This window comes from Danio rerio, chromosome 1, assembly GCF_052040795.2.
Source record: "Danio rerio strain M-AB ecotype USA chromosome 1, GRCz13ab, whole genome shotgun sequence".
NCBI lineage: Eukaryota > Metazoa > Chordata > Actinopteri > Cypriniformes > Danionidae > Danio > Danio rerio.
Window position 1 is genome coordinate 44,001,242 of NC_141021.1, and position 27,830 is coordinate 44,029,071.

The 27,830-nt window shown below is 36.9% G+C and overlaps 1 protein-coding gene and 1 long non-coding RNA gene across 2 annotated transcripts; one reads left to right on the forward strand and one right to left on the reverse strand.

The window, feature by feature from the left end:
• The first annotated feature begins 1,622 nt into the window (after window positions 1-1,622).
• Window positions 1,623-22,208, forward strand: wu:fc34e06. The gene is given in 52 exon segments (NM_001442628.1): window positions 1,623-1,709; window positions 5,265-5,317; window positions 5,508-8,831; window positions 8,914-9,035; window positions 9,122-9,183; window positions 9,357-9,457; window positions 9,553-9,601; window positions 9,683-9,837; window positions 9,959-10,080; window positions 10,170-10,231; window positions 10,390-10,490; window positions 10,591-10,639; window positions 10,728-10,882; window positions 10,971-11,092; window positions 11,244-11,305; window positions 11,470-11,570; window positions 11,666-11,714; window positions 11,803-11,957; window positions 12,063-12,184; window positions 12,272-12,333; window positions 12,492-12,592; window positions 12,693-12,741; window positions 12,830-12,984; window positions 13,073-13,194; window positions 13,351-13,412; window positions 13,577-13,677; window positions 13,778-13,826; window positions 13,915-14,069; window positions 14,158-14,279; window positions 14,369-14,430; window positions 14,576-14,676; window positions 14,772-14,826; window positions 14,915-15,069; window positions 15,177-15,298; window positions 15,386-15,447; window positions 15,586-15,686; window positions 15,786-15,834; window positions 15,938-16,092; window positions 16,192-16,313; window positions 16,405-16,466; window positions 16,569-16,669; window positions 17,920-17,992; window positions 18,082-18,251; window positions 18,355-18,476; window positions 18,578-18,639; window positions 19,214-19,338; window positions 19,430-19,475; window positions 19,669-19,850; window positions 20,028-20,149; window positions 20,228-20,289; window positions 21,297-21,537; window positions 21,654-22,208. Coding segments are annotated over 52 exon segments (8,415 nt in total). The 5' UTR covers window positions 1,623-1,686; the 3' UTR covers window positions 21,750-22,208.
• Window positions 21,297-24,034, reverse strand: LOC141386139 (uncharacterized). Its single transcript, XR_015476821.1, has 2 exons — window positions 23,443-24,034; window positions 21,297-22,562 (listed from the first exon to the last, which is right to left on the reverse strand). It is a non-coding gene; the product is annotated as an uncharacterized LOC141386139 (long non-coding RNA).
• Between the last annotated feature and the right edge of the window lie 3,796 nt (window positions 24,035-27,830).

Below are 27,830 nucleotides of genomic sequence, written 5' to 3' on the forward strand. Positions count from 1 at the left end.
AATAATTCTTACTTCAACTGCAAGTTATTTAGCACAGATAATAATAAGAACAACAAGAAGAAGAAGAACAAGACCCATTTTTAATAATTAAGCATGGATACTATGCCAACACTAGAACAAATCTTCATTATAAATGATTATAATAAATACTATAGACATGTGCACAAATAATGGCAGTAAAACAGAGCTAAACCAATTTAGGACTATATAAAGTAAACATTTAGATATTTTTGTTTGCTAGGGTACACATTAGCTTTTTTCCTTTACTTTTCTATAATGTTATACTAATTCATCAAAGATGAACACATATTAAACAAAAAAGCATGTCTGTAATAAAAATTCTGTCAAGATGCATTTATCAGATTCACTGGCTTTTGCTTCTGTTAATATGCTGTTACAACGCTGCGCGTTTTATTGGCATTTGAACAGCAGTTTAAATAGTTATCATACTGATATTTCCAAATAGGATGTAATTAAAATCACAGAAAACTAATTATTGGTAATTATTTCAGGGGATTAAGTTATAGAAGTTGGCTTACAAGTCAGGTGAGATATCGGTGTGGATTTTTGGAAAAGCCTTTAGACTAAATAAAGATTATACAGTGATTGTTCATTCTGAATTACCACCTCCCTATAAAGATTTGTCTACGTAAATTTGAGTGAAGTATTGTGTGCTTTGAACATTCCTAGACACGCCCATAACCAGTAACACTGACTCTCACACACCCTAAATCTGTTATTATAAATATAACTCATTTATATAAATATACTCTTCATAGCATTTTAGTATGTAGTTTTGCTGCAGCTTTATTGATTTTTATTAACATCCGCAGATACTGTGCTCACCATTATTGATTAATTTATTTAATTTAAATGTGATATAAAGGGGGGTTGGAGGGGACAATGTTTGACATAATGATTTAATTTATGTTTGATGATAATCATTTCATCTTCCCTCAACATTCACATTTTGAAATCTCAGGATGATATTTGTGGCAGAGAGATCATTGCAATGGAGGTGAGCTGTGAAGAGGGGTTATATTATAACCCCTGTTATGAGAGGCCATTGTATACACCCTGCCATTTTAGTAACAACTCATGACAGTCATGTTTTCAAAGATAAGTTCACTGTCAAATCCCTCATACCATCAAGCAACTAAAATAGTATTTGGATGCATGTAATTACCTTTTCTCCCACCCTGGCCAAAATGATAACAAATTAACAATAATTAAAGTTTACTGCTTGTTTTGTCATGTGTAATCAATATAATGTTATTTATTCTTGTTTTTTGTTCCTCTATTGCACAGAGGCCTTATTTTACTTATATTTTACCTTATATTTATTCATGTCACTTATTTTTATCTTGAATCAGACTAGATGTGTTAATAGTCACCAAAACACCTTTTATCACCATGACATAAATGAATTCCTGTCATTCAACTTAGCAGTATTCAGCATTGTATTTACACCCTTCATTGTGGATTGGAAATAATAATACCATCAGTATGTTCTTCTGTATTGCGTACAGAAAGGGTTCGGTTGCCAAACTACACTTTTTAACCACACCCAACAAACGTCAACCTGCAGTTGATATAGTATCACTCAAAAATGATCTTTTCAATCTTTTACTTTTGAACTAAGACAAAACACGTAGAGAACTGCAGTACCATTTGGTAAACATTGTTATGACTTTGAACAGCAGAAGGAGGTAGGCGAAAGATTGACATTATTTAACTTATTATAATACTTTAATAAATATATGTGACATTTATATGTGATGTTTAAATAATTCTCTCCATCTGCTTGTTTGATTTGTTGTTATTTTGTATCAGCTTTACAAACACCTAAAAGCAAGGTTGCGCCATATTTGGAATTGAACTAACTATACATTTTAAATAGCAAATTATTTATTGTATTTAAAATTATATTCAGCTAAGGTTCATGTAAGGAAGCAGGAATAAACTTAATTAAAATTAATATTAAAAGTGATTTTTTGTTGCTGGCATTACAAGTCAAACTTGGAAGTTCTTAAAGTGTTTTAAAATGTAATTTTTAGGTTTAATGAACAAATAAAATTGTAAATTGCCTCACAGACAGACAGATTTTATGATATAAGATCTTTACTCAGATTGACAATTTTACTGAACTACAAAGGGATTTATTCATATTGTGAATTGTATAATAAATTATATGTATAATGAAGTAAATAAGTAAACTAACATTAAAAAGTACAAGCGGCTTATTACCCTGTTTTTGTTTCCTAAATAACATGACAAACCTAGTCATCTATTAATTTAAACCACTAAAACTGTACAAAAAAGTATATAAGTATATACACAAAAAAGCATTCTTAAGTCATAAACGAATAAACTGTTGATTAACTGATTTGTTAAAGTGTAAAAGTTTTTAAATAGTAGCTTGACAAAAGCATTTCCCAATTCCAATTGTAATTTGTCCAGTTCAAGAACTTGCTGAGGTGTGGCCAATTTATTTTGAAATTTGTGGGTTTGCTGGTATACGGATATCAGAGTTTGTTTTTTATGTATATACAGAGAAACTTTTATGTGTGTGAGTGATTATTATAAATTTTTATTTTTTTTGTAATGTGACAGTGCACAAAAAAGATAACACTTTACATTAAGGTTCCTTTTATTGTTAATGTTAGTTAATGTAGTATCTAACATGAACAAACAATGAACAATACATTCATTGTAATATTTATTAATCGTCATTCACAGTGCTGGGGTGCCGATTGGTGTGAGCCATGTGTAAACAGTTATTTGTTGTCACGGACAAAAGTGAAGAAGGGTTGGGCGGTCGTCGCAGACAAAAATAATGCAGGGGGTGGAGGGTGTTTGGGGTTTGGGATGGAAGTGAAAAGCGGAGCAGGGTGGCGTATCAGACTAAAGCGGAGAGGGGAGGAGGGGTGGGTGGTCACGGACGAGAGTAAAGAACGAAGTTGATGTGGTGGCATGGATGAAAGTTGAACGCAGGAAGGGGGGTGAGGCGGTATGTGGGGGGAAGGGATGGGTGGGGGGTGGTATGGGTGGGTTGGGGCTGGATTGGCCCCTAATAATGTCTCTGGGAGTCTCAAAATGGTGTGGGCCCTTAGAATAGTCCTAACTTCCCTTCTCTAGCGGCACCCCTGCAACAGTGCAACTTTAACAAGCACAAATTGGGAGTTAAATAACGCTTTAGTAAATGCTGAAATGAACATTTACTATATTTAAAAATGCTGTAAAAGTATTGTTCATTTTATTTTAATATTATTAAATAACATTAACTAATGGAACCTTACTGTTTTACAGTCCCAGTGTTTCTCTGTTTCCTGTGACTCTTGTTTTGCTCCCTTGTGCTTACGCTTTTGCTCCCTATGTAAAGCAATTGTGATCTTTGTGCCACACCCTCTTTAATGTCCATGGTTACCCTTGTTAGTTACCCCATTTACTGTCTCTAGCCCCTGTTATTTTGTTTTCTTGTTATATTCTGGTGCATAAAAAGCCCTTCTGGTTCAGTCAGTGTTGAATGTGTTGGTATGTGTTTTTTTCTGGTTCTCCAGTATCGCTGTGTGTTATTTCTTGTTTAGTGTATTACTTAATTAAATTTGTAACTGCTTGTAGATCCACCTCTCACTTTTGAAACATGGATCCAGTTGTTTGCTTTGTTCACCTGTGTCAGTGTTTAAGAAGCCTCAGAAACTACATTATTGTGTTTTGAAATGTTTCACATCACTTTCTTGACTCTACACTGATTGATTTCTTCTGCCACGGATTAAAGGCACCACTAAAACAATCCTAATCTGTTATGGCGCTCAAAATTTATTATGCAATTATGGACTTTGCTCTTCTAATTAGTGTGTCATTCATTACTGTTGGCATGGTGGCAGAAGAATTTTCTCAAATATTATTTTAGCGAGGACTGTAGTGGGTTTTGAAGGCCAGAGGACTTACTTACAAGACCACAACATCCTAAATGATTGCCACACCCGTCCTCCAGTCTCCTGCTCCTTGGCAAACAACCCAGCATCAATACTCAAGGTTACTGCCAGTTCAGCACCCAAGATGACTGCTAGCCTAGTGTCAGAATCCAAGATAGCTGCTTCACAGTCACACAACAAGACGGCCCAGGGTAGTCACCAGCCAAGTGTCAGCAACCAAGATGGCTTCTAGCCCAGTGTCAGAATCTAAGATAGCTGCTACACACTTACTCAAGAAAACGGTCCAGAGTATTCACCTGCCAAGTAGGGTAGTCAGCACCCAAGATAGCTGCTAGCCCACTGTCAGAATCTAAGATGGCCACTCTATAGTCACTCAAAAAGATGGCCACTGCTGTAATATCACCATCCAATATGGCTGCACCTTAGTGACTCCACAAGATGGCTTTCATTTCAGAGACTCCCGACAAGATGACCATCATTCCAAGGTCTCATCCCATCATGGCTGCCATAACAAAATCTCATTTCAAAATGGCTGCATGCTTATTCTCTCATTGCAAGTTAGCCACCATTCCTGAATCCTGACTGATCTCCTGCCATTATTCCAGCCATACCCAAAACTGCTCTTCCACCACAAACCTGTGCCAGTTGGTTGATGGCACCATCTGCTCTATCGTGATGGGCGCCACTCATCAGGCTTCTTGTTTTGTATGCTCCACCTCGGCCCTTTGTACCTGCCTGTTCTCTCTTATGCCAATGACTCCACTCTTGCCCTGTGTTCCTCCCTGCTCTTCTGAACTGTCTGCTCCACCCTGGCTGATTTATTATGCCGTCTCTCACATTCCACCAGTTCCGCCCTAGTTTGCTTCCTCATTGGCTTTGTCTTGGCCTCTAGCCCTGTCAGTCCTTCCTATTACTATTCCTGCCCCATTACCCTTGTCCTGTTTCCCTTCATGGACTTGGCTCCACATACAACACCCCCCCCCCCCCTTATCTCATATCTCATTCTTATATTCAGGAGAAAATCTGCTACTGGATCTGTGTCAGCAAATAGTAGCTATTCACTTACATTGTAAATTATAGTTAATAAAAAGTGCAAAATGGACCCAAAAAAGTATACTCACATCAAATGTATAATTTGGGAAGCATAACACAAGCAACGCAAAGATCTTGAATACTACTCTGTAGATACATCCAAACATAGTTATTCTAAAAAAATAAAAATAAGCAAGAAAACATGTTAGTTTCTCTGGACACTTTTAAATGGCAAAGAATGATCATTCTTAGATGAGTAGAAACATAAACATAATGATCTGTCTTCTATTTTAGGTGGTGTTTCATTCCAAAATATGATGTCAGATGGACAGTTTTCTTCACCATATGTACGTATGTTTATGATAAATCTGAATACAATTCATAAGAGATTGGGGGAAGGAGTGGGGGGATGGTGAGATGATATAGTCAAAAATCATCATCAAAAATTGTTTATAAATGCAAATAAAAAGAAGAGTCTAAATGACATTTTAGGAGGTTAAACGAAAATTATGAAATATGTTTGTTATTTCTTGACAGTATATGTATGGTGTACCCTATGTGGAGCTTCATCTTTAACTACTGATGCACCAACCACACAGATTTTACAAACAGCCAATGATGTTTGTACAATAAAAACTAAAGGATCTATTGGCACACCTATGACCACTAAACAAAATCCCAAATGTACAGCTGTGACTTTCACACCTACACTTCCTACAACAGGTCCAAATTCAATGTCTACAATGTTACCTTTGATTACAACAGAATCTGTAATTATAACAACAACAGATATGATTCCCACGTCTATACTCGGATCCTTATCAGCTACAACGGCACCTCCAACAGCGACAGATGCTGCTTCAACAACAAATCTTACTTCAACATTAACAGAATCTTTGACAACAGAAACATCAACAACTGTAGATGTGAACCTCACAACCACTCTTATACCATCAGAAACTACAACAACAACACTATCTTCAACATCTGAAACTGCAGAAACCACAACTGTGACTCCCACAATCATTCTTATATCATCAGAAGCTACAACAGTCAGTGCTACTTCTACAACAACAACACCATCTTTACCAACTGAAACTTTAACAGACACAGTTGGATCTTCCACAAACGCTCCTATATCCTCAGAAGCTGCAACAACAGTTAGTGCTACTACAACAACAGCATCTTCAGCAACTGAAGCTTTCACAACATCATATGCGGAGCCTAATACAACACCTAAATTCCCAGAATCCACAACTGCACCTCAAGCCACAGAGAGTACTAGTGCCACAATCCCACCTTCAACAACTGAAACTTTAACACCTACAGCTGTATCTTCCACAGTCACTTTTATAACCACAGAAACTACATTAACAGATGCTACTTCAGCAACTACACTATCTTCCACATCTGAAACTGCAGAAACCACATTTGTGACTCCCACAACCACTCTCATATCCTCAGAAGCTTCAACAGTCAGTGCTACTTCTACAACAACACCATCTTCAACAACTGAAACTTCAACAGACACAGTTGTATCTTCCACAACCGCTCCTATATCCTCAGAAGCCACAACAACAGTTAGTGCTACTACACCAACAGCATCTTCAGCAACTGAAGCTTTCACAACATCATATGTGGAGCCTAATACCACACCTACATTCCCAGAATCCACAACTGCACCTCAAGTCACAGAAAGTGCTGGTGCCACAATCCCATCTTCAACAACTGAAGCATCAACATCTACAGTTGTATCTTCCACAGTCACTTTTATACCCACAGAAACTACATCAACATATGCTATTCCAGCAACAGCACTGTCTTCAACATCTGAAACTCCAGAAACCACATTTGTGACTCCCACAACCACTCTCATATCCTCAGAAGCCTCAATAGTCAGTGCTACTTCTACAACAACACCATCTTTAACAACTGAAACTTCAACAGACACAGTTGTATCTTCCACAACCGCTCCTATATCCTCAGAAGCTACAACAGTTAGTGCTACTACAACAACAGCATCTTCAGCAACTGAAGCTTTCACAACATCATATGTGGAGCCTAATACCACACCTACATTCCCAGAATCCACAACTGCACCTCAAGTCACAGAAAGTGCTGGTGCCACAGTCCCATCTTCAACAACTGAAGCATCAATATCTACAGTTGTATCTTCCACAGTCACTTTTATACCCACAGAAACTACATCAACAGATGCTACTCCAGCAACAGCACTGTCTTCAACATCTGAAACTTCAGAAACCACATTTGTGACATCCACAACCACTCTCATATCCTCAGAAGCTTCAACAGTCAGTGCTACTTCTACAACAACACCATCTTCAACAACTGAAACTTCAACAGACACAGTTGTATCTTCCACAACCGCTCCTATATCCTCAGAAGCCACAACAACAGTTAGTGCTACCACAACAACAGCATCTTCAGCAACTGAAGCTTTCACAACATCATATGTGGAGCCTAATACCACACCTACATTCCCAGAATCCACAACTGCACCTCAAGTTACAGAAACTGCTGGTGCCACAGTCCCATCTTCAACAACTGAAGCATCAACATCTACAGTTGTATCTTCCACAGTCACTTTTATACCCACAGAAACTACATCAACGTATGCTACTCCATCAACAGCACTGTCTTCAACATCTGAAACTGCAGAAACCACATTTGTGACTCCCACAACCACTCTCATATCCTCAGAAGCTTCAATAGTCAGTGCTACTTCTACAACAACACCATCTTCAACAACTGAAACTTCAACAGACACAGTTGTATCTTCCACAACCGCTCCTATATCCTCAGAAACTACAACAACAGTTAGTGCTACTACAACAACAGAATCTTCAGCAACTGAAGCTTTCACAACATCATATGTGGAGCCTAATACCACACCTTTATTCTCAGGATCCACAACTGCACCTCAAGCCACAGAAAGTGCTGGTGCCACAATACTACCTTCAACAACTGAAACTTCAGTGGCCGCTGTTGTGACTCCTGTAACCACTCATATATCCTCAGAAACTACAACAATAAATGTTACTCCAACAACAGTTTTTTCAACTACTGTGCCTTTCGAAACCACAGATGTAAACCCCAATACAATTCCTGCATCATTTACAGCTGCACCTCCAGCAACAGAAAATCCCGATAAAACAACTCCATTATTAACGACAAATGAGGTTTCAGTAACAACAGATGTAACTCCTACTTCTGAGTCTTCATCCTCAGAACCTGCACCTTCAACCTCCTCAAATGCTGCTCCTACTGCATCTTCCACCAGTGAAGGTTATAGCACAACATCTGTAACCTCCATCCCTACTCTAATACCATCTGAGATTACAGCAACAAATGAAGCTTCAATATATTCAACTTCACTAGTATCCTTAAACACAACAAATATGTATCCCACCAATACACCAGTTTACAAAACAACAACTAAAACTGGCACAGCAACAACATTTGTCACTCCTACAACTATGCCAATGTTCTCAGAAATTACGACATCCTTTCTAGCAGCCACATCTTTGCAAAATGAAACTACAAATGCAGTGACTTCAATTCAAATTACAGACACTCAAAAGCCAACAATGTCAATAACAAGCCCTGAACCGACAGTCATAATTGTTACACAAGAGACCACTATATCATTGCCAGTGTCAACAACTGATTCTACCCAAAGAACAAACCAAACAACAGCTGTGGTCACAAGCAGACTGTTATTCAACTCCTCATCTCCAGTCCCCAGTGAAGCTCAGGTCCTGAATGCTGTCAACGCTCTTCTCACATCCAGACAGTTGTGGCTTGATAAATCAGTGGAAATTGTCAATGTCACCTTCGAGGGTAAGTTTTATTAGCTTAATTACACATACTGTACATTAGAAAATGGTTAAGCTGAAATAATTGGATGTTTCTTTGCCAACAGAACTCTCAGACACCTCATATGCCATCATCTTTATATTTGATCTGACAAATATCAGCATTCCTGAAGACCCTGTACTCAAAAACAAGAGCTACAATCAAGTGGAGAGTAATGTCAATAATGCAGTAAGTTATTTATATTAATAAAAAGGTTTGAGTCCAATGTAAGTCTTCTCAAGAGTTTGATGAATGGTTTTCTTTTTCACCTGCAGCTGAATACTCTTCTGAATGAACCTACCAGTGCACCTTTACAACCCAAATCAGCAAACTTCACGTAAGACATATCCTGACTTCAAAATGTTTAATTTGTCTTTGTGCATTCTTGTGTACTAAAGCTGTCCAAAAGATAAATAAAAAAACTAAATGACAAAAATTTAAAGATTTTTAAAATAGTCTCAAGTCTTGAATAAAATATCTTAAATTTTTCATTATTGTTGTTATTGGCAGGAGCACATCTAACCAGATTGAGGGCATTATGGGATACACATTCCTGGATGAAGATGTCATCCAACCAGTCAGCTTCCTAAATGAACTTCGTTTACAGAAAGGTTTGTCAAAAAATAGATTTTTGGAAATGTACATAAAAAAGTCTTCCTTATTAGTTACAAGTGCTTAAGATTCTGCTTCCTGATTTTAATTTTAGCATGGACGACTACAACAGCCAGTTCCACGGTGACTCCTGCAATTGCAATGTAATTTTTTTTCAAGTTTGTAATATGTATTCCTTTAAGTTAAATTTCAACAATATTTATTACAAGTGGTGCTCTTTACAGATCTGGTCCAGCAGTGATCAGAAGCAGGCTGTTGTTCAACTCCTCATCTCCAGTCCCCAGTGAAGCTCTGGTCCTAAGTGCTGTCAACACACTTCTCAACTCCAGAGAGTCACAGCTCGATCCATCAGTGAAAATTGTTAATATTACATATGAGAGTAAGTCTCATTTTCTTAATTAAGCATATTTTGTACAGTAGAAGTTTCAAGCACAAAGTTTCAGAAGTTGCATGCCATTTTCAAGACATTAATAAAAATGACTGTGTTTCTTTGCCAACAGAACTTTCAGACACCTCATATGCCATCATCTTTGTAATTAATCTGACAATTATAAACATGCCTGAAGACCGTGTACTGAACAACAATAACTACAAACAAGTGGAGGATAGCATAAATAATGCAGTAAGTGTTCTCTATTATTAATTAAAGTGGTTTGAGTCCCATGTAAATTTTCTCTACAGTTTTAATTAATGGTCTGGTTTCTTCTTCAGCTGAATACTCTTCTGAATGAACCTACCAGTGCACCTTTACAACCCAAATCAGCAAACTTCACGTAAGGAACATCCTGACTTCAAAATGTTTAATGTCGTGTACTAAAGCTGTGTAAAAAAGAATGAAATAAATTGAATATATATTCTTAAATTACTCATTTTCATCTTATTATTAATGTAGACTGAAGTCTTGAAAAAATATTTTCTGTGTTTCTTGTAGGAGCACATCCAACCAGATTGAAGGCATTATGGGATACACCTTCCAGGATCAAGATGTCATCCAGCCAGTCAGCTTCCTAAATGAACTTCGTTTACTGACAGGTTTGTTAACCTTTTTGACTTGTGGTCATTTAACATTTTTAATGGATTTTTTTCGTTACTGTACATCACCAGCGCTGAACATTTCTATTTCTTATTTTAGTAGTAACAACTACACCGGCCAGTACTACCGTGACTTCAGCAATCCCAATGTAAGGCTTTGTTAGATAATAATGAATAAAGTTACATTTCAAACCCATAACCCTCAACAATATTCATCACAAGTGGTGCTCTTTACAGATCTGGATTAGCGGTGGTCACAAGCAGGCTGTTGTTTAACTCCTCATCTCCAGTCCCCAGTGAAGATCTGGTCCTCACTGCTGTCGACACTCTTCTTAACTCAAGAACACCACAGCTCAATCAATCAGTGAAAATTGTGAATGTCACCTACGAGAGTAAGTTTCATATTTTGCATTATGAATACTTCAAGCACTGATTAATGTAGGGATTAACTGAAATAATTGATTGTTTCGTTGCCAACAGAACTCTCAGACACCTCATATGCCATCGTCTTTACATTTGATCTGCCCAATATCAGCATTCCCGAAGACCCTGTACTCAAAAACAAGAGCTACAATCAAGTGGAGAGTAATGTCAACAATGCAGTAAGCATTCTCCATTAACAAATTAAGCAGTTTGAGTCCAAAAATAAAAATAGAAATGTTAAGCACCATTGATTCAAGGCGAAGAAGAAAAAAATCTTTGTAAAAAGGATCTTGTCCAGAGTTTAACAACTGGCTTTGTTTTCTCCTTTAGCTGAATACTCTTCTGAATGAACCTACCAGTGCACCTTTACAACCCAAATCAGCAAACTTCACGTAAGGAACATCCTGACTTCACAACCTTTTAGTAGTCTTTGTGCATTTTTGGATTTTAAAGCAGCCCAACAGATAAAGGAATAAATACATTAATAATATTCTCATTTTCATGTTACTTTTATTGTGGACTGAAGTCTTAAAAGAATGTCTTGTTTTAACTAAAGGAGCACATCTAACCAGATTGTGGGCATTATGGGATACACCTTCCAGGAGGAAGATGTCATCCAACCAGTCTGCTTCCTAAATGAGCTTCGCTCACAGATAGGTTTGTCAAAATTCATGACTTCTGGTAATTTAAATAAAAAATAATAATTTAAATTCATGATTGCTTAAAATTTCTCTTTCTGTTTTTAATTTTAGCAACAACGACTACAATGGCCAGATTCACTGACACTCCTGCAATTCCAATGTAATTTATTAGTATGAATTCCTTTATGAAGTTAACTTTCAAAACTGTAATCCTTAACAATATTCATCACAAGTGGTGCTCTTTACAGATCTGGATTAGCGGTGGTCACAAGCAGGCTGTTGTTCAACTCCTCATCTCCAGTCCCCAGTGAAGCTCTGGTCCTCACTGCTGTCGACACTCTTCTTAACTCAAGAACACCACAGCTCAATCAATCAGCGAAAATTGTGAACATCACCTATGAGAGTAAGCTTAATTTTCTTACTTAAACATATTTTGTCTCATAAAAGTTTCAAGTACTGGTTAATTTAAGGTATTAATGGAAATGACTGGTGGTTTCTTTGCCAACAGAACTCTCAGACACCTCATATGCCATCATCTTTACATTAAATTTGACCGATATCAGGATCCCTGAAGACCCTGTACTGAAAATCAAGAGCTACAAACAAGTAGAGGATAGCGTCAATAATGCAGTAAGCATTCTGTGCTAATGAATAAAGTGGTTTCAGTCCAATGTAAACCTTCTCCAGGTTAAGAAATGGTTTGGTTTTCTCCTTTAGCTGAATACTCTTCTGAATGAACCTACTAGTGCACCTTTACAACCCAAATCAGCAAACTTCACGTAAGAAACTTCCTGACTTCACAACCTTTTAGTAGTATTTGTTCATGTTTGAATTTTAAAGCAGCCCAACAGATAAAGGAATAAATACATTTATAATGTACTCATTTTTGCGATTTTCAATGTAGTCTTGAAAAATGTCTTCTGTTTTTTTCCTACAGGAGCACATATAACCAGATTGAAGGCATTATGGGATACGCTTTCAAGGAGGAAGATGTTATCCAACCAGTCAGCTTCCTAAATGAACTTCGTTTACTGACAGGTTTGTTAACCTTTTTGACTTGTGGTCATTTAACATTTTTAATAGATTTTTTTCGTTACTGTACATCACCAGCGCTGAACATTTCTATTTCTTATTTTAGTAGTGACAACTACACCGGCCAGTACTACCGTGACTTCAGCAATCCCAATGTAAGGCTTTGTTAGATAATAATGAATAAAGTTACATTTCAAACCCATAACCCTCAACAATATTCATCACAAGTGGTGCTCTTTACAGATCTGGATTAGCGGTGGTCACAAGCAGGCTGTTGTTCAACTCCTCATCTCCAGTCCCCAGTGAAGCTCTGGTCCTCACTGCTGTCGACACTCTTCTTAACTCAAGAACACCACAGCTCAATCAATCAGTGAAAATTGTGAATGTCACCTACGAGAGTAAGTTTCATATTTTGCATTATGAACACTTTAAGCACTGATTAATGTAGGTATTAACTGAAATAATTGATTGTTTCGTTGCCAACAGAACTCTCAGACACCTCATATGCCATCGTCTTTACATTTGATCTGCCCAATATCAGCATTCCCGAAGACCCTGTACTAAAAAACAAGAGCTACAATCAAGTGGAGAGTAATGTCAACAATGCAGTAAGCATTCTCCATTAACAAATTAAGCAGTTTGAGTCCAAAAGTAAAAATAGAAATGTTAAACACCATTGATTCAAAGCTAAGAAGAAGAAGAAAAAATCTTTGTAAATAGGATCTTGTCCAGAGTTTAACAACTGGCTTTGTTTTCTCCTTTAGCTGAATACTCTTCTGAATGAACCTACCAGTGCACCTTTACAACCCAAATCAGCAAACTTCACGTAAGGAACATCCTGACTTCACAACCTTTTAGTAGTCTTTGTGCATTTTTGGATTTTAAAGCAGCCCAACAGATAAAGGAATAAATACATTAATAATGTTCTCATTTTCATGTTACTTTTATTGTGGACTGAAGTCTTAAAAGAATGTCTTGTTTTAACTAAAGGAGCACATCTAACCAGATTGAAGGCATTATGGGATACACCTTCCAGGATCAAGATGTCATCCAGCCAGTCAGCTTCCTAAATGAACTTCGTTTACTGACAGGTTTGTTAACCTTTTTGACTTGTGGTCATTTAACATTTTTAATAGATTTTTTTCGTTACTGTACATCACCAGCGCTGAACATTTCTATTTCTGATTTTAGTAGTGACAACTACACCGGCCAGTACTACGGTGACTTCAGCAATCCCAATGTAAGGCTTTGTTAGATAATAATGAATAAAGTTACATTTCAAACCCATAACCCTCAACAATATTCATCACAAGTGGTGCTCTTTACAGATCTGGATTAGCGGTGGTCACAAGCAGGCTGTTGTTCAACTCCTCATCTCCAGTCCCCAGTGAAGCTCTGGTCCTCACTGCTATCGACACTCTTCTTAACTCAAGAACACCACAGCTCAATCAATCAGTGAAAATTGTGAATGTCACCTATGAGAGTAAGTTTCATATTTTGCATTATGAACACTTCAAGCACTGATTAATGTAAGATTTAACTGAATTAATTAATTGTTTCTTTACCATCAGAACTCTCAGACACCTCATATGGCATCATCTTTACAATAAATTTGACCAATATCAGGATGCCTGAAGACCCTGCACTGAAAATCAAGAGCTACAAACAAGTGGAGGATAGCATCAATAATGCAGTAAGCATTCTCTAATAATGATTGAATTGGTTTGAGTCCCGTGTAAATCTTCTCTAGAGTTTTGATGATGGTTTTGTTTTCTCCTTTAGCTGAATACTCTTCTGAATGAACCTACCAGTGCACCTTTACAACCCAAATCAGCAAACTTCACGTGAGAAACATCCTGACTTCAAAATGTTTTAATTGGTTTTTGTGCAGTCTTGTGTACTAAAGCTGTTAAAAAAAAATTACTTATTTCATGTTATTGTTAATATTGACTGAAGACATGAAACAATATTTTTTCGTTTTCCCTGTAGGAGCACATCTAACCAGATTGTGGGCATTATGGGATACACCTTCCAGGAGGAAGATGTCATCCAGCCAGTCAGCTTCCTAAATGAACTTCGATCACAGACAGGTTTGTCAAAATGTAGGACTCTTGGTTATTAAAATAAAAAATAATAATTTAAAGTCACAAGTGCTTCACATCTCTCTTTCTGTTTTTATTTTTAGCACCGACGACTACAATGGCCACTTCCACTGCCAGTTCCACCCCTCCAGTTCCAATGTAAATTTTAAATATACAATCTTGTATGAAGTTACATTTCAAACCCATAACCCTCAAAAATAGTCATCACAAGTGGTGCTCTTTACAGATCTGGATCAGCGGTGGTCTCAAGCAGGCTGTTGTTCAACTCCTCATCTTCAGTGCCCAGTGAAGCTCTGGTCCTCACTGCTGTCGACACTCTTCTCAAATCCCGAGAGTCACGGCTCAATGAATCAGTGAAAATTGTTAATGCTACCTATGAGAGTAAGTTTCATTCTCTTAAATAAACATATTTTGGATTATAAAAGTTTCAAGCACTGATTGATGTAAGTCATTACCTTAAATATGTTTGTGATTTTCTTTACCAACAGAACTCTCAGACACCTCATATGCCATCATCTTTAAAATTAATCTGACTAAAATCAGCATGCCTGAAGACCCTGTACTGAAAAACAAGAGCTACAAACAAGCCGAGGATACCATCAATATTGCAGTAAGCATTCTCTAGTAATGATTAGAGTATTTGTAGTCCAGCGTAAACCTTCTTCAATTTGATGAATGTTCTGGTTTTCTCCTGCAGCTGAATACTCTTCTGAATGAACCTACCAGTGCACCTTTACAACCCAAATCAGCAAACTTCACGTAAGACACATCCTGACTTCAAAATGTATAATTTGCCCTTTTGCATTTATGTGTACTAAAGCTGTTCAAAACATATGCTTCATGTTATTTTTAGTTAAGGCTCAGGTCTTGATATACTGTCTTCTGTTTTTCTGGTAGGAGCACATCTAACCAGATTGAGGGTGTTATGGGATACGCATTCCAGGATGAAGATGTCATCCAACCAGTCAGCTTCCTAAATGAGCTACGATCACAGACAGGTTTGTCAAGAAATTATGATTTGTGGTTATTTAAATAATTAGTTTTATTCAATATAAGTCACCAGTGCTTAACATTTCTCTTTCTGTTTTTAATTTCAGTACCAACAACTACAATGGCCAGTTCCACTGTGACTCCTGCTATCCCAATGTAATTTTCCCCCATTTTGTAATAAACCATATATTCCTTAATGAAGTTACAATTGAAACCCATAACCCTCAACAATATTCATCACAAGCGCTGCTCTTTGCAGATCTGGTTCAGCGGTGGTCACAAGCAGGCTGTTGTTCGACTCCTCATCTCCAGTCCCCAGTAAAGCTCTGGTCCTCACTGCTGTCGACACTCTTCTCACATCCAGACAGTCACAGCTCAATGAATCAGTTAAGGTGGTGAATTTCACATATGAACGTAAGTCTCATCAGTCTCTGCTAAGAAGGTTTTTTAATGGAAGTGAGGAAAATAAAAATCAATACAATGTCAAACTAAAATAATTTCTTTCCAAATCAGAAATTTCAGAAAGCTCATATGCCGTCACCTTTAAATTTAATATAACTCAACTCAGCATGCCAAGTGACTCTGGGCTTAGAAACAACACATACCTGCAAGTAGAGGATACTATAAGCAAAGCGGTAAGGATTTAACATAAACCTGTTGAAATATTCTGGTATCATGTAAGTGGATTCCAACAAGTTTCATAACAAATTTGATTTTCTCTCACAGCTGAACACTCTTGTGAACGAACCTAAGAATCCAACTTTAAAGCCCAAGTCATCTAACTTCAAGTAAGGCATACATTTTTAAACCTCATATTTAAATTTTAAATGAAAAAATATAAGAAGAAAATCTATATATATATGCTGTACATTGTTTTTTTTTTTCTATAGGAGTGCATTAAATCGTATTGAGGGAAATATGGAGTATGCATTCCAAAAAGATGATGTCCTACAACCAATCAGCTTCCTACATCAGCTTAGTTTATTGACAGGTCTGTCAACCAAGCATTGCTTAAGATTTTAAGTGTGTTGCTCCCTTACCTGCCAACACTCCAGTTTTTCCCGGGAGTCTTCTGTATTTTAGACCCATCTCCCGGCACCCTCCTGTTTTGTTATTTTTCCAGGAAAACTCCTGTTATTTCACTCCCACTCCCTCCAGTCCTCAGCATTTTGGTAGAGTCTATAACAACCTCAGATCGACGACTGTATGGTATCCGGTCACAGTGGCTGCCTGAAACCTGGTGCATAGTACAGTTACTTAGCTGTGTTATTTAGCTGTGTTATTTAGCCGGCAGCTAGCTCTAGCTGGCAGCTTGCTCTCTGCAACTCTCACATGGTTGCCCATTGAAGCTAAGGAGGGCTGCGCCCGGTCAGTACCTGGATGGGAGGCCACATGGGAAAACTAGGTTGCTGCCGGAAGTGGTTTTAGTGAGGCCAGCAGGGTGCACCCAACCTGCGGTCTGTGTGGGTTCTAATGCCCCTGTATAGTGACAAGGACTCTAATGTTCAGAGAACGGCGTCTTTCAGATAAGACTTTAAACTGAGGACCACTCCTTGGTCGTTAAAAATCCCAGGATGTCCTTCGAAAAGAGTTGGGGTTTCACCCCGGCATCCTGGCCAATTCTGCCCACTGTGCTCTGTCTATCATGGCCCCCCACCTCTCCCCATATAATACTAGGCTTCATAACTCTGTCTCCTTTTCACCTGTCAGCTGGTGTGTGAAGTGCAGTTTGGTGCAAAATGGCTGCTGTTGCATCATCCAGGTGGAAGCTGCGCACCGGTGGTGGAAGAGGAGATTCCCCCCTATGTGTAAAGCGCTTTGAGTGCCCAGAAAAGCGGAATTATTATTATTATTATTATTTTTATTATTATTATTATTCAGACACCTTACCCCCGACATCTAGACATCCCTACCACTCCCACCAGAACTACCCCACACCATTTTTTTCCCACTGCACCGTGACTTTATATTCTATACTGTACATTATTACTGTTAAGTGACAAGACTTTTGTCTAAGCAAAATCAGACCTTACTTTCCTAATTCAATAAAATAAAATCAAAGCATGATTATATTTTATTTTGGTAAAACAATCTAGAGGCCTTTGCTTTTTGCCATTTCGGATACCTAATGATCAACTAGAAGTCATTATTTAATAACAGACAACAGAACACTTGAGTGGGGTAAATGAGGATTTTTTCTTTTGGGTGAACTATCACTTTAACAATTTCTTTATTTTACAGTCACAACAACAACCAGCAGTCTGACAACAACAACAACAACTACAACAAGAACAACAACGTCTCCACCAACTTTGTAAGTGCATTATTCTAGTATGATTTTGTAAAAGCCAGGTGCTTTCCGAATCTGTTTTTACAATCCTATCATTTTATCATCTTTGGCAGGATGGGAGTGGTTACTATATTTATTAAGCTTCAGTTCATCACTCTGGGCCCAATACCGAGTGAAAACAGCATCATACCACTGGTCAATTCTTTGGTCACTTCTCGTTTGCAAACTAAGGATGTCACAACACAAAACATGCAAGCGAGCTATGTGAATGTCACCTATAACAGTGAGTTTTTCCTTTCTATTTCAGCTATTTTTTATTAATGGAAATAGTGCAGAAGAAAATACAGTATGATACTACACAACTTATGATTTTATTGTGTTTTAAGGGATTAGTGATTTCTCCTATGTACTCATATTTGAATTCAAAATCAGCAATGTGCCCATGCGTGAGACATTTGAACTGAGGAATGAAACCTACGTTCAAATCCAAACCTCTATAAACAATTTGGTAAGTTGGCGAGATACCCCAATTAAATTGATGTCTTATTTAAATAACAGTACCCATGACATATTAATAAACATTAATCTATTTTTTAATTCATTCTTTAGCTGCCCAAAGTCCTGAATGACCCCACACCTCCTCAAATTGAATTAAATCAAGTTCTGTTCAAGTGAGTTCTGCAATCTTTTATTGATCAGTAATGTTTAATGATTGTACAGTAATCTTTCTCAGTAGTTTTCAGTATTTGATTAGATGCTTAACCCTTTGCCTTACCCTCTACCAAACGGTTTACCATGGTTTTAGTGTTTTAAATAATGCCTGTTAAAGTCAATTAAAGAATGACTGTTTAAAAAAAATATATATATATATATATATTTTATGGCATACTTCAAAAAATAAAGATGATTTACTGTTTAAAAAGTGTTTTATTTTCAATATTTTTCTAAAAAAATTGGTCTTATGCTTTATATTTTCAGATTTTTCATAGTATATGTATTAAGTTCTGTACTTTTGACATAAACCGACATATCAACTATTTGGTAGAGGCTGATATTTTAGAAATTATCGGATGTGTTGAAAAAAAATGCATTGAGTGTGTTAGCTAGAAACATTAGGAGTTAAGTTAATGCAATCTAAACATTTTTTTCTTGATTGGGTAGTTAATAGGTTAAGATGGAGTAGATTGGTAAGATCATTTAGTTGTTTACCAGCATTCTTAACCACAAGTCTAAATCTCTCCACAGCAATACTAATAATGAGATTCAGGCCAATGTTCAGTTTGTTTTCTCACAAAGTAATGTAAACACAACCAGTACCTTGGTCCAAGAAATTCTGAAAGTTAATGGAGTTATTACCACATCTGCACCTGGTATGTCAAATTTAATTGCCTTTCTTTACAAATAACTTCTGTCTTTTACAGCAGAATTCTGCCCTACTAATCTACTACTTTTTTTTTTCAGCTTTAACAACAGCCAGCACATTATTGTTAACCTCTCCTCCAACCTTGTAAGAGCAATAATTCAAATCTAGCTATACAAAGCCAGTATTTATTTTCTTTAAATCATATTAAATATATAATAAAGCTTTCATCTGGTCACTCCTGTAATTTGTCTTATGCTGATAACATTGCTGTATTGGACTGATTCTACTATTTTGATGCTGTGATAACTTGATGGTGACAAAAAAAATTCTTTTGCAGGCTTGGGAAGGTGGTTATCTACATCAGCCTTATATTTAAAACAAAAGGCCCTCTGCCAAGTCAGAGCAACGTCCTTCAGATGGCAAATTCCCTGTTGTTGAGATTTAAAATGAAATCTAAAAGATCCATCACAGAAAAAGAGCTGCAAGACCTTGTGAACGGTGTCAATGTCACTTATACAAGTGAGTTCTCTTTATAGTTTACATTCCTGTTTTTTTTGTTGCTTTGAAAAATAACATATGAATGCAAAATGAACGGTGTATAAATCTTTATTAAATAATAAATGGTTAAGTGAAATATTTAGATCCACATGTTACCGCACCACTAATTGTTGTTTTATTTTAATATTTTTTTTTAAGAACTTGATGATACCTCATTCTCTCTGAACTTTGGATTTGAAATCAGCAACGTAACCATGTCTGAGAAAGTTGAACTCAGGAATGACACCTATGTCGTGATCCAGACCTACATAAACAGCTTTGTGAGTTGTGAGAGAAATTGCGTTATTTCATGCACATCAATCACAACATTTTACTCATCTTTTTTTTTTCTTCCATAGGTGTCCAAGATCCTCAATAAAACAACAACTGTTGACTTTAACTTCAACCAAATTGCTTTCTTGTAAGTTCACTTTAAGAAGAAATATTTTAATGATTTAAAACAGTGTTGCCAGACGGATAATAATTAGTGTTTTGTAGGATAATTTTGACCTTTGTACGATGTATGATCAATAATGAAAAAAATCCTATAAAGTACGATAATTTCAGAATTTTATGGCATTTAAAACACATTTCATTGTAATCTTAGGGCTTCTATATATTGATCTAGCTGCATCTTTTGTCTACTGTCTGTGAAGAGAACGTGGAGTTAGACACATTTTCTATCTCATCTCACGTTACACTTTCTCAGCCAATCAACGTGGAGAATGACTTTTTCTTGTGAATTACATTCCTGCTGCGCATGGCAGTGCTTAAGTCAGTCGTTTTCAGGTTGAGGTTGATTGTTTAAGCAATAAAGTTTTAAAAAAAGTAGTGCTGGAACGGAAAGTGAGAAGGACAGAGGAGTTTGCCCATTCGTCATGTGAACGTGTTTTTCCAAAGTTTATCTCATCAAAACAAAGCCACGAGATTAGCTCATTACAGATATCCTGAATGGGCTCATGCACACCTCAGAGTTTTTTAGGAGGGTGCACTGCTTTCAAGCCATTTAGCACTATGTTGCCCGTGCATGACGACATCCGATTTGTACCCCAAAATGAATCCCTTAACATCTGGCAACACAAGCAGGACAGTGACTCGGAGGTGGAGTTTAGATCTTTCCCCTCAGGTATGCCTAGTGTTTTTTTTTTTTTTTTAACGTAATACAGTAATTTGCACCTGGTGTCAAAACGCTATCTGACCAGATAATGCCTGTATACTCGTGTATCATATACGTTTGACTCGTGTATGATAATTTTCCTCCAATAAGATAATTTTGAGGTTCTGGTACGATACTTTGACATTTCCAATCTGGCAACACTGATTTAAAAACAGCTTTCATTAGTAGTTTTATGAATGACGTTAGGAGCATGACATGCTCAGTTTATTTATTTACTTCATTCCTCATTGTGCGTTTTAATCTCTCTACAGGAGCAATTCCTCCATCATTGAAGCCAATGTCACGTACGTGTTCTCAGACAGTGATGTTGGTGCTTTTGGCTTGGTCGCCTCTATTCTCGGAGCTTCCACCACACCTGCTCCAGCCACCACTTACCCTACAGTTCTGAACACTACGATTTCAGGCAACAGCACAAATGCAGCATGGGTTGTGGCTATCATTGTACCCTGCGCGATTGTCATCATGCTTGTACCTTGCTGGATTCTCCTTTGTGTACGTATTATGATGACAGGATGTCAAATATTTGCAATGCATGCTTTGTTTTCATGGTAAATGATATGCTAAAATGTGATTTCCAGGATATTGACGCTTATTTTATCTGTCCTCAGTGTTTGCTGTGTGGTTGCTGTGCAGCAATCAGAAGACGTTGGCACAGGAGACAGTCTTACAATGTACAGTACACCACTCGAAACAGCCTCTTCTAGAGAAATTCCAGAGCAAAGCCTGGATGTCTATAATATGTAAACTATTATTTAAGGAAATATTTATTTATTTGAAAATGATGTTAATGTAATGATGAACTTGAATTTACGTAATGTTTGGGACAAATGTAGAATGTGTTGATCACTTCTTTCTTCACACTTCATGTATTTTATCCTCATAATATATTTAATTGACCCCTGTTTCCACAAATCCACATGAATGTGAATGTATTGTCTGTATTGTTGAAATGGTATTTTATTAAAAGCAGTTTATACAAATATGATTTTGTATTGAAAGTTGTTGACACATACAGACACACATTTAGACTCTACAAACGACAAAAAAGTACAATTTATGAAGTAAATTTTCAACATTGTACTTATCTCCCTTTATTAGGCCCATGGTGTCAGATATTTTGTAATGATGTGTGTAAGCAATTAAACAAAGATATAAAGCTAGAATCTTCCATTTCAATCTATTGTTATAAAAAGCTTTGTTTTTTAAATAAGTATTAAAAATTTTAATCCTGTGGCAATAGCATTTATAGATTATGCTTGATTTATTTATCCATCCATCCTTGCATTTATTCACTCATTCATTTATTTTGGCTTAGTCTCTTATTTATCACCGTGGAACAAACCACCATCTTTTCAGGCATATGTTTTATGCAGCTGAGCCTCGTCCTGATGCAACCCAGTACTGGGAAACACCCACACACTCTCACATTCACACACACACTCATACACTACGACCCATTTAGTTCATCCAATTTACTTACAGTGCATGTCTGTGGACTGTGGGGGAAACCAGAGCACCTGGAGGAAGCCCACACATGGGGAAAACATGCAAACTTAACATAAAAAATTCCAATTAGGACTCAAACCAGTGACCTTCTTGCTGTGAAGCAACAGTGCTAATTACTGAGCCGCAATGAAATGCAGCAACTGATCCCTATGGGTGCAGCAGTGTTCCTGAAGACCATTCATTCATTTTCTTTTCGGCTTTGTCTCTATTAATCTGGGGTCGCCACAGTGGATTGAACTGCCAATATATCCAGCATATGTTTTATGCAGAGGATGCCCTTACAGCCACAACCCATCACTGAGAAACACATTCACCTGTAGTGCATGTCTTTGGACTTGTGGGGAAAACCAGAGCACCCAGAAGAAACCCCTCGCAAACACAGGAAGAGCATGCAAACTCCACAAAGAAGGGCCAACTGACCCTGCTGAGTCTCGAACCAGCCACCTTCTTGCTGTGAGGCGAGAGCCCTACCCACTGCACCACTGTGCTGTCTTTCCCTGAAGACTGAATAGAAATATTGCACTTGAAAAACTTTTAGATGGTCACTGGCTCGAGTCCCAGCTGGGCCATTTCTGTGTGAAGTTTGCATGTTCTCCCCATGTGAGGGCTTCCTACGGGTGCTCTGGTTTTCCCCACAGTCCATGGTAAATTGGCCATAGTGTATGAGTTTGTGTGTAAATAAGAAGGTGTATGGCTATTTTCCAGTACTGGTTTTTGTCTGTGAACCGCCAACTTATCCAGCATATGTTTCACACAGAGGATACCCTTCCAGCTGCAACCCATCACTAAAACATCCATGCACACTCATCCACACTCATATACTACGGACAATTTAGCTTATCCAATTCACCTGTACCATATGTCTTTGGACTCTGGGGGAAACCGGAGCACCTGGGAGATATCTGCGTGAACACGGGGAGACCATGCAAACTCCACACAGATATGCCGAGGCTCAAACCAGCAACCTTCTTGCTGTGAGACGACAGCACTACCTACTGTGTCACCCAGAAGTAATATTTTATATTTATATTTCAGTTTTTTTATACATATTGCCTCGATTTCTGTTTAACAGAGACATTTTAAGACATTTCTAAACATAACAGTTTTAATAACTCATTTTTAATAACTGATTTATTTGATCTTGCCATGATGACAGTAAATAATATTTGACTAGATATTTTTCAAGACACTTCTATACAGCTTAAAGTGACATTTAAAGGCTTAACTGAGCTAATTAGGTTAACTAGGCAGGTTAGGGTAATTTGGCAAGTTATTGTATAACGATGGTTTGTTTTGTAGACAGTTAAAAAAAATAAAGAGGCTAATAATTTTGACCTTCAAAAGTTTCATAAAAAAATTTAAATTGCTTTTATTTTAGCTGAAATAAATCAAAAAAGACTTTCTCCAAAAGAAAAAATATTATCCTTGCTCTGTTAAACAACATTTGGGAAATATTTGAAAAAGAAAAAAAATTCAAAGAAGGGCAAATAATTCTGACTTCAACTATATATAACTTATATACATTAAAATTAATGTAAACACAAGACAAAAAGTTTTATTTTCAAAATATAATTCATTATTAGAATTTTTATTTAAGTTTAACACAGATTTCTTCATGTAAATTATTACAATTATTATTGTAAATGCAATTATGGAAAATTATAATAATAATAACGTATTGAATACAAACAATTGTACTTATTAAAAAGTTGTATTGCTGTGAGTTGAAATCATTAATTATAAAGCAGAAACAGTTTTGCCAAGTCCTCAATTACACTCAGACAGTTGCTAAGACAGTCCAGTCTGTTGACATTATCGGAGGACAATGTGGACCTTTTGTTTTGAATGATGTGAGCTGAGAGTGAGAACAGGCAGGATCACAAACAGGATTACTGAATCAGCATATGCATTTCCGTGCCTAATTTTGTGGCCACTGGTGATGCGACAAGGACGTAAGAAACATCAAGCGGTACATCAATGGCACATACAGGTACACTTTGTGTCACTCCAAAGCGCGCACACACACAAACACACACACACACACATACACACACACACACACACACACATACACACACCAACTGCATTAATTGAGTTAATTTTTTGTAAAATGTAAAATGCTCAAACTTCAATGCAAAGGGAGACCTTGATTTTTACAGAGTTAGCTTAGCAAAGCCTACAATGAACGAATTTTGGGGACTACAAAAAATACTTCTGCCCCCTGTGAGATCACAAAATTTAGTTTATTGCGCACCCACACTGCGCAGCTAAGGGCCATGGCCAGAGGCGCTGTAACGTTACAGCAGAGGGAGAAAATGCCATCCTGCTATTTCCAAACAGCTTCTCTGTTTCTGTATTTTTTCCAAATGACACGACCCAAACACAGAAGTGCTTGCAGTTCAATACTAATTATGTTCCAGAGAACTATAAAATACATAGCAAGCATGATTTGACAAAACGCAGCTTCCAGGATCTCTCCCAGTTCAGTCCTGGATTCGGCTAAAATTTCCTCAAAGATGAAGCAAGGAGACGCTGTGAACTCTGACTGAGCCACGACTTGTAAGTGTTTTTTTTTTTTTTTGTTAAAATTGATCATGACATGCACAGTGTCTAGCCTTAACGGTATGTTGTAAAATCATGTAAACAACGGGAAATTGTTCAACACCGCTAACGATTTAGCTACAAATCCATATTTATCAGTCAAACTGCTGTAAACACACACACACACACACACATACATGCACTCTTGACCAGCACGTGCGTCTCTCTGTGTGAGACGGCACGGCAGTGTTTCACTACACAGGCAGCTTTTCCAAGCATTTTACATCTCTGAAAATAAAGGCGCAAAAGATAAGTGAACGATACAAGTTACTTACACGCGTATATTTCGGATATACGTGAAAGACGTCATGTAACACGTTGATAAAAAAAACATACAGCAATGCTCTCCCAACTAGAGTGTAACAGCAAAAACAAATCAATCAAGGCTCACACAGGTCTTATCCCACATCTTGTGCTTTATTCTGTCACCAGCGTCACCACAGAAAATAACAATCTGAGCATGAAAGAAAAAGTACAATAAACATCGGTCCCGCACACGTGCGCTTATCGTGTTACACACGCACACACATAAACACACACACAATGGCACACAAACACTCTTAAAGGAGCTGCGTCCAATTTTCACTCATTACAGACACTTGTTGACTGACTGACTGTTAACACAAAACGCGCGTGCTTGTCCGCAGACGTGACGTGGAGCTGATCCGCGAATCGCAGCACATTATGATGTTGACCAATCAGAGTCACTTGAGGGCGGGCCTTTCACAGGATCTAGGAAATATGACAGTCGTTTTCATGTTAGTTGAGTAGCTGTGTATAATCGAAGTGAGATATATGAAAAAATAACATGATTTCCTTCAAGTGAAATATGAGCACACATTGCTCCACAACCAAGCCTTAAAATTACATTCTGGACCACCCCTTTAAATGTAAGAAAATTAGACATTTTACCATACCAACAGAGTAAAATTACGCACGTTCACTGCAGCCAGTCCTTATATGGGAAAACCGGAAAATGCGGTGGCGGTTTATTTGGGAGGTGGGAAACGACATGAAATGGAATAAGTAAAGAAACCAAACAGTGAGGGGAGCAAAAAAGAGCAACAGAGAGAGAAAGAGAGAGTGACAGGTAACTTGTTTGTGTAACGTTAGCAGGCAAATTAGCCTAACTTTATAACTAAAATGCATTTCTTAGTCTGAAGAAGGTAAACGGCTTTGCACTATGAAGGACATTATGTGTTATAAAGTGGTCAATAGATCTGTTGAAGTTGGTGCAGTAACTGATGAAAAAAATCTTGGTTTCAAACGTAGAGCCCAATAATCCCTTGTTGTTTAATGTTTAATAGTAAAACGTTGAAAATAAGTATATTGCCCGTTTGCACCACCTGAATTCTTTGACTTGCAATTTTTGACCAGCAGAGGTCAACAGTGCAGTGTGTCGAATGAACTTGGATTCCACAGGCGTTCACCTTATTTGAACTATTCTGATCTGTGTATCAAAGTAATACGCTACTTCCACGAAGACATTTTTTCTTTTGATTGGCATTCAGCACCTCATTATAGGAAACCGCCTATACCTAACCAGTTACACAGGATCTGCTCAACTTTCAGTCAAGCCCTCACACAAGCAATGTTGAGATGAATCGCTTTGTAAAAGCTTTTTAAAGGGTCCAAAAATAAAAATAAACATGTTTTTTTTTTTTTACTTCAAAGTCAATCCAAACCCCTGAGACCTCTCCTCATCTTCCGAAGATATTTTGGATGAAATCTTGGTTAAGCTATCAACAGCGGGCATCAGACTATTTCAAACTAGTCCAGAAATGTACCAAATACATCCATATGGGTGATTCTTTAATGGCAGGTACATTTGGTGGCCAAAACCATAATTTTTTCAGGTAAAAAAAAAAAAAAAAATGGTTTGATTTTTTTTTATCATTTATTAAATGTGTTCCTTATTTTCAGAGCACAGAATGTTACATAGCATAACAATACAATATTTTCTATGTTCTCCAAATATTTAATTTTAATTTTCTTTTGGCAATAGTATTATTATTAATATTAATATTATTATTATTGTGTTTATAATATATATATATATATATATATATATATATATATATATATATATATATATATATATATATGTATATATATATATATATATATATATATATATATATATTTATAATAATAATAGCTCTAATTAATAAGTTTCCTAATTCTACAACAGTAAATTGTTTAAAAATAACTTTAATCTAACAAAAAAACGTGTCCAAAAATCTTGTCAATTCTTTTAACATACCACACTTTGCCTTAAAATTAGTGGAATTAACCCCCACAACTATGTAAACACAGACAGTGGTGTCACTTTCCATTGTTGATAAAAGGTGAAGCACTGACAGGTGTGTGGTGGACTCAAAAATTATTTTAATTATTTATTCAAAATTATTTAATTTTAAAAGATCTTACACACAGGGTTATTTTGTACATTATCAATACTGTTACTACATCTTCAATAGGAAAATTGAATTTTTTCATTGATCACACATTGGACAAAAATATCTTAATCCTTACTTGATTAGTGTCATTTGCAAGTGGAGCAAGCTGTTAAGTATTGTTTAATATTGTTTAAGCATGGCGCCTTATCCCCCAGCTCTGACTGCAGTTTGTCTGGAGTGACTTTATTAAACATCATCTGTTTACACAGATTTTGATAA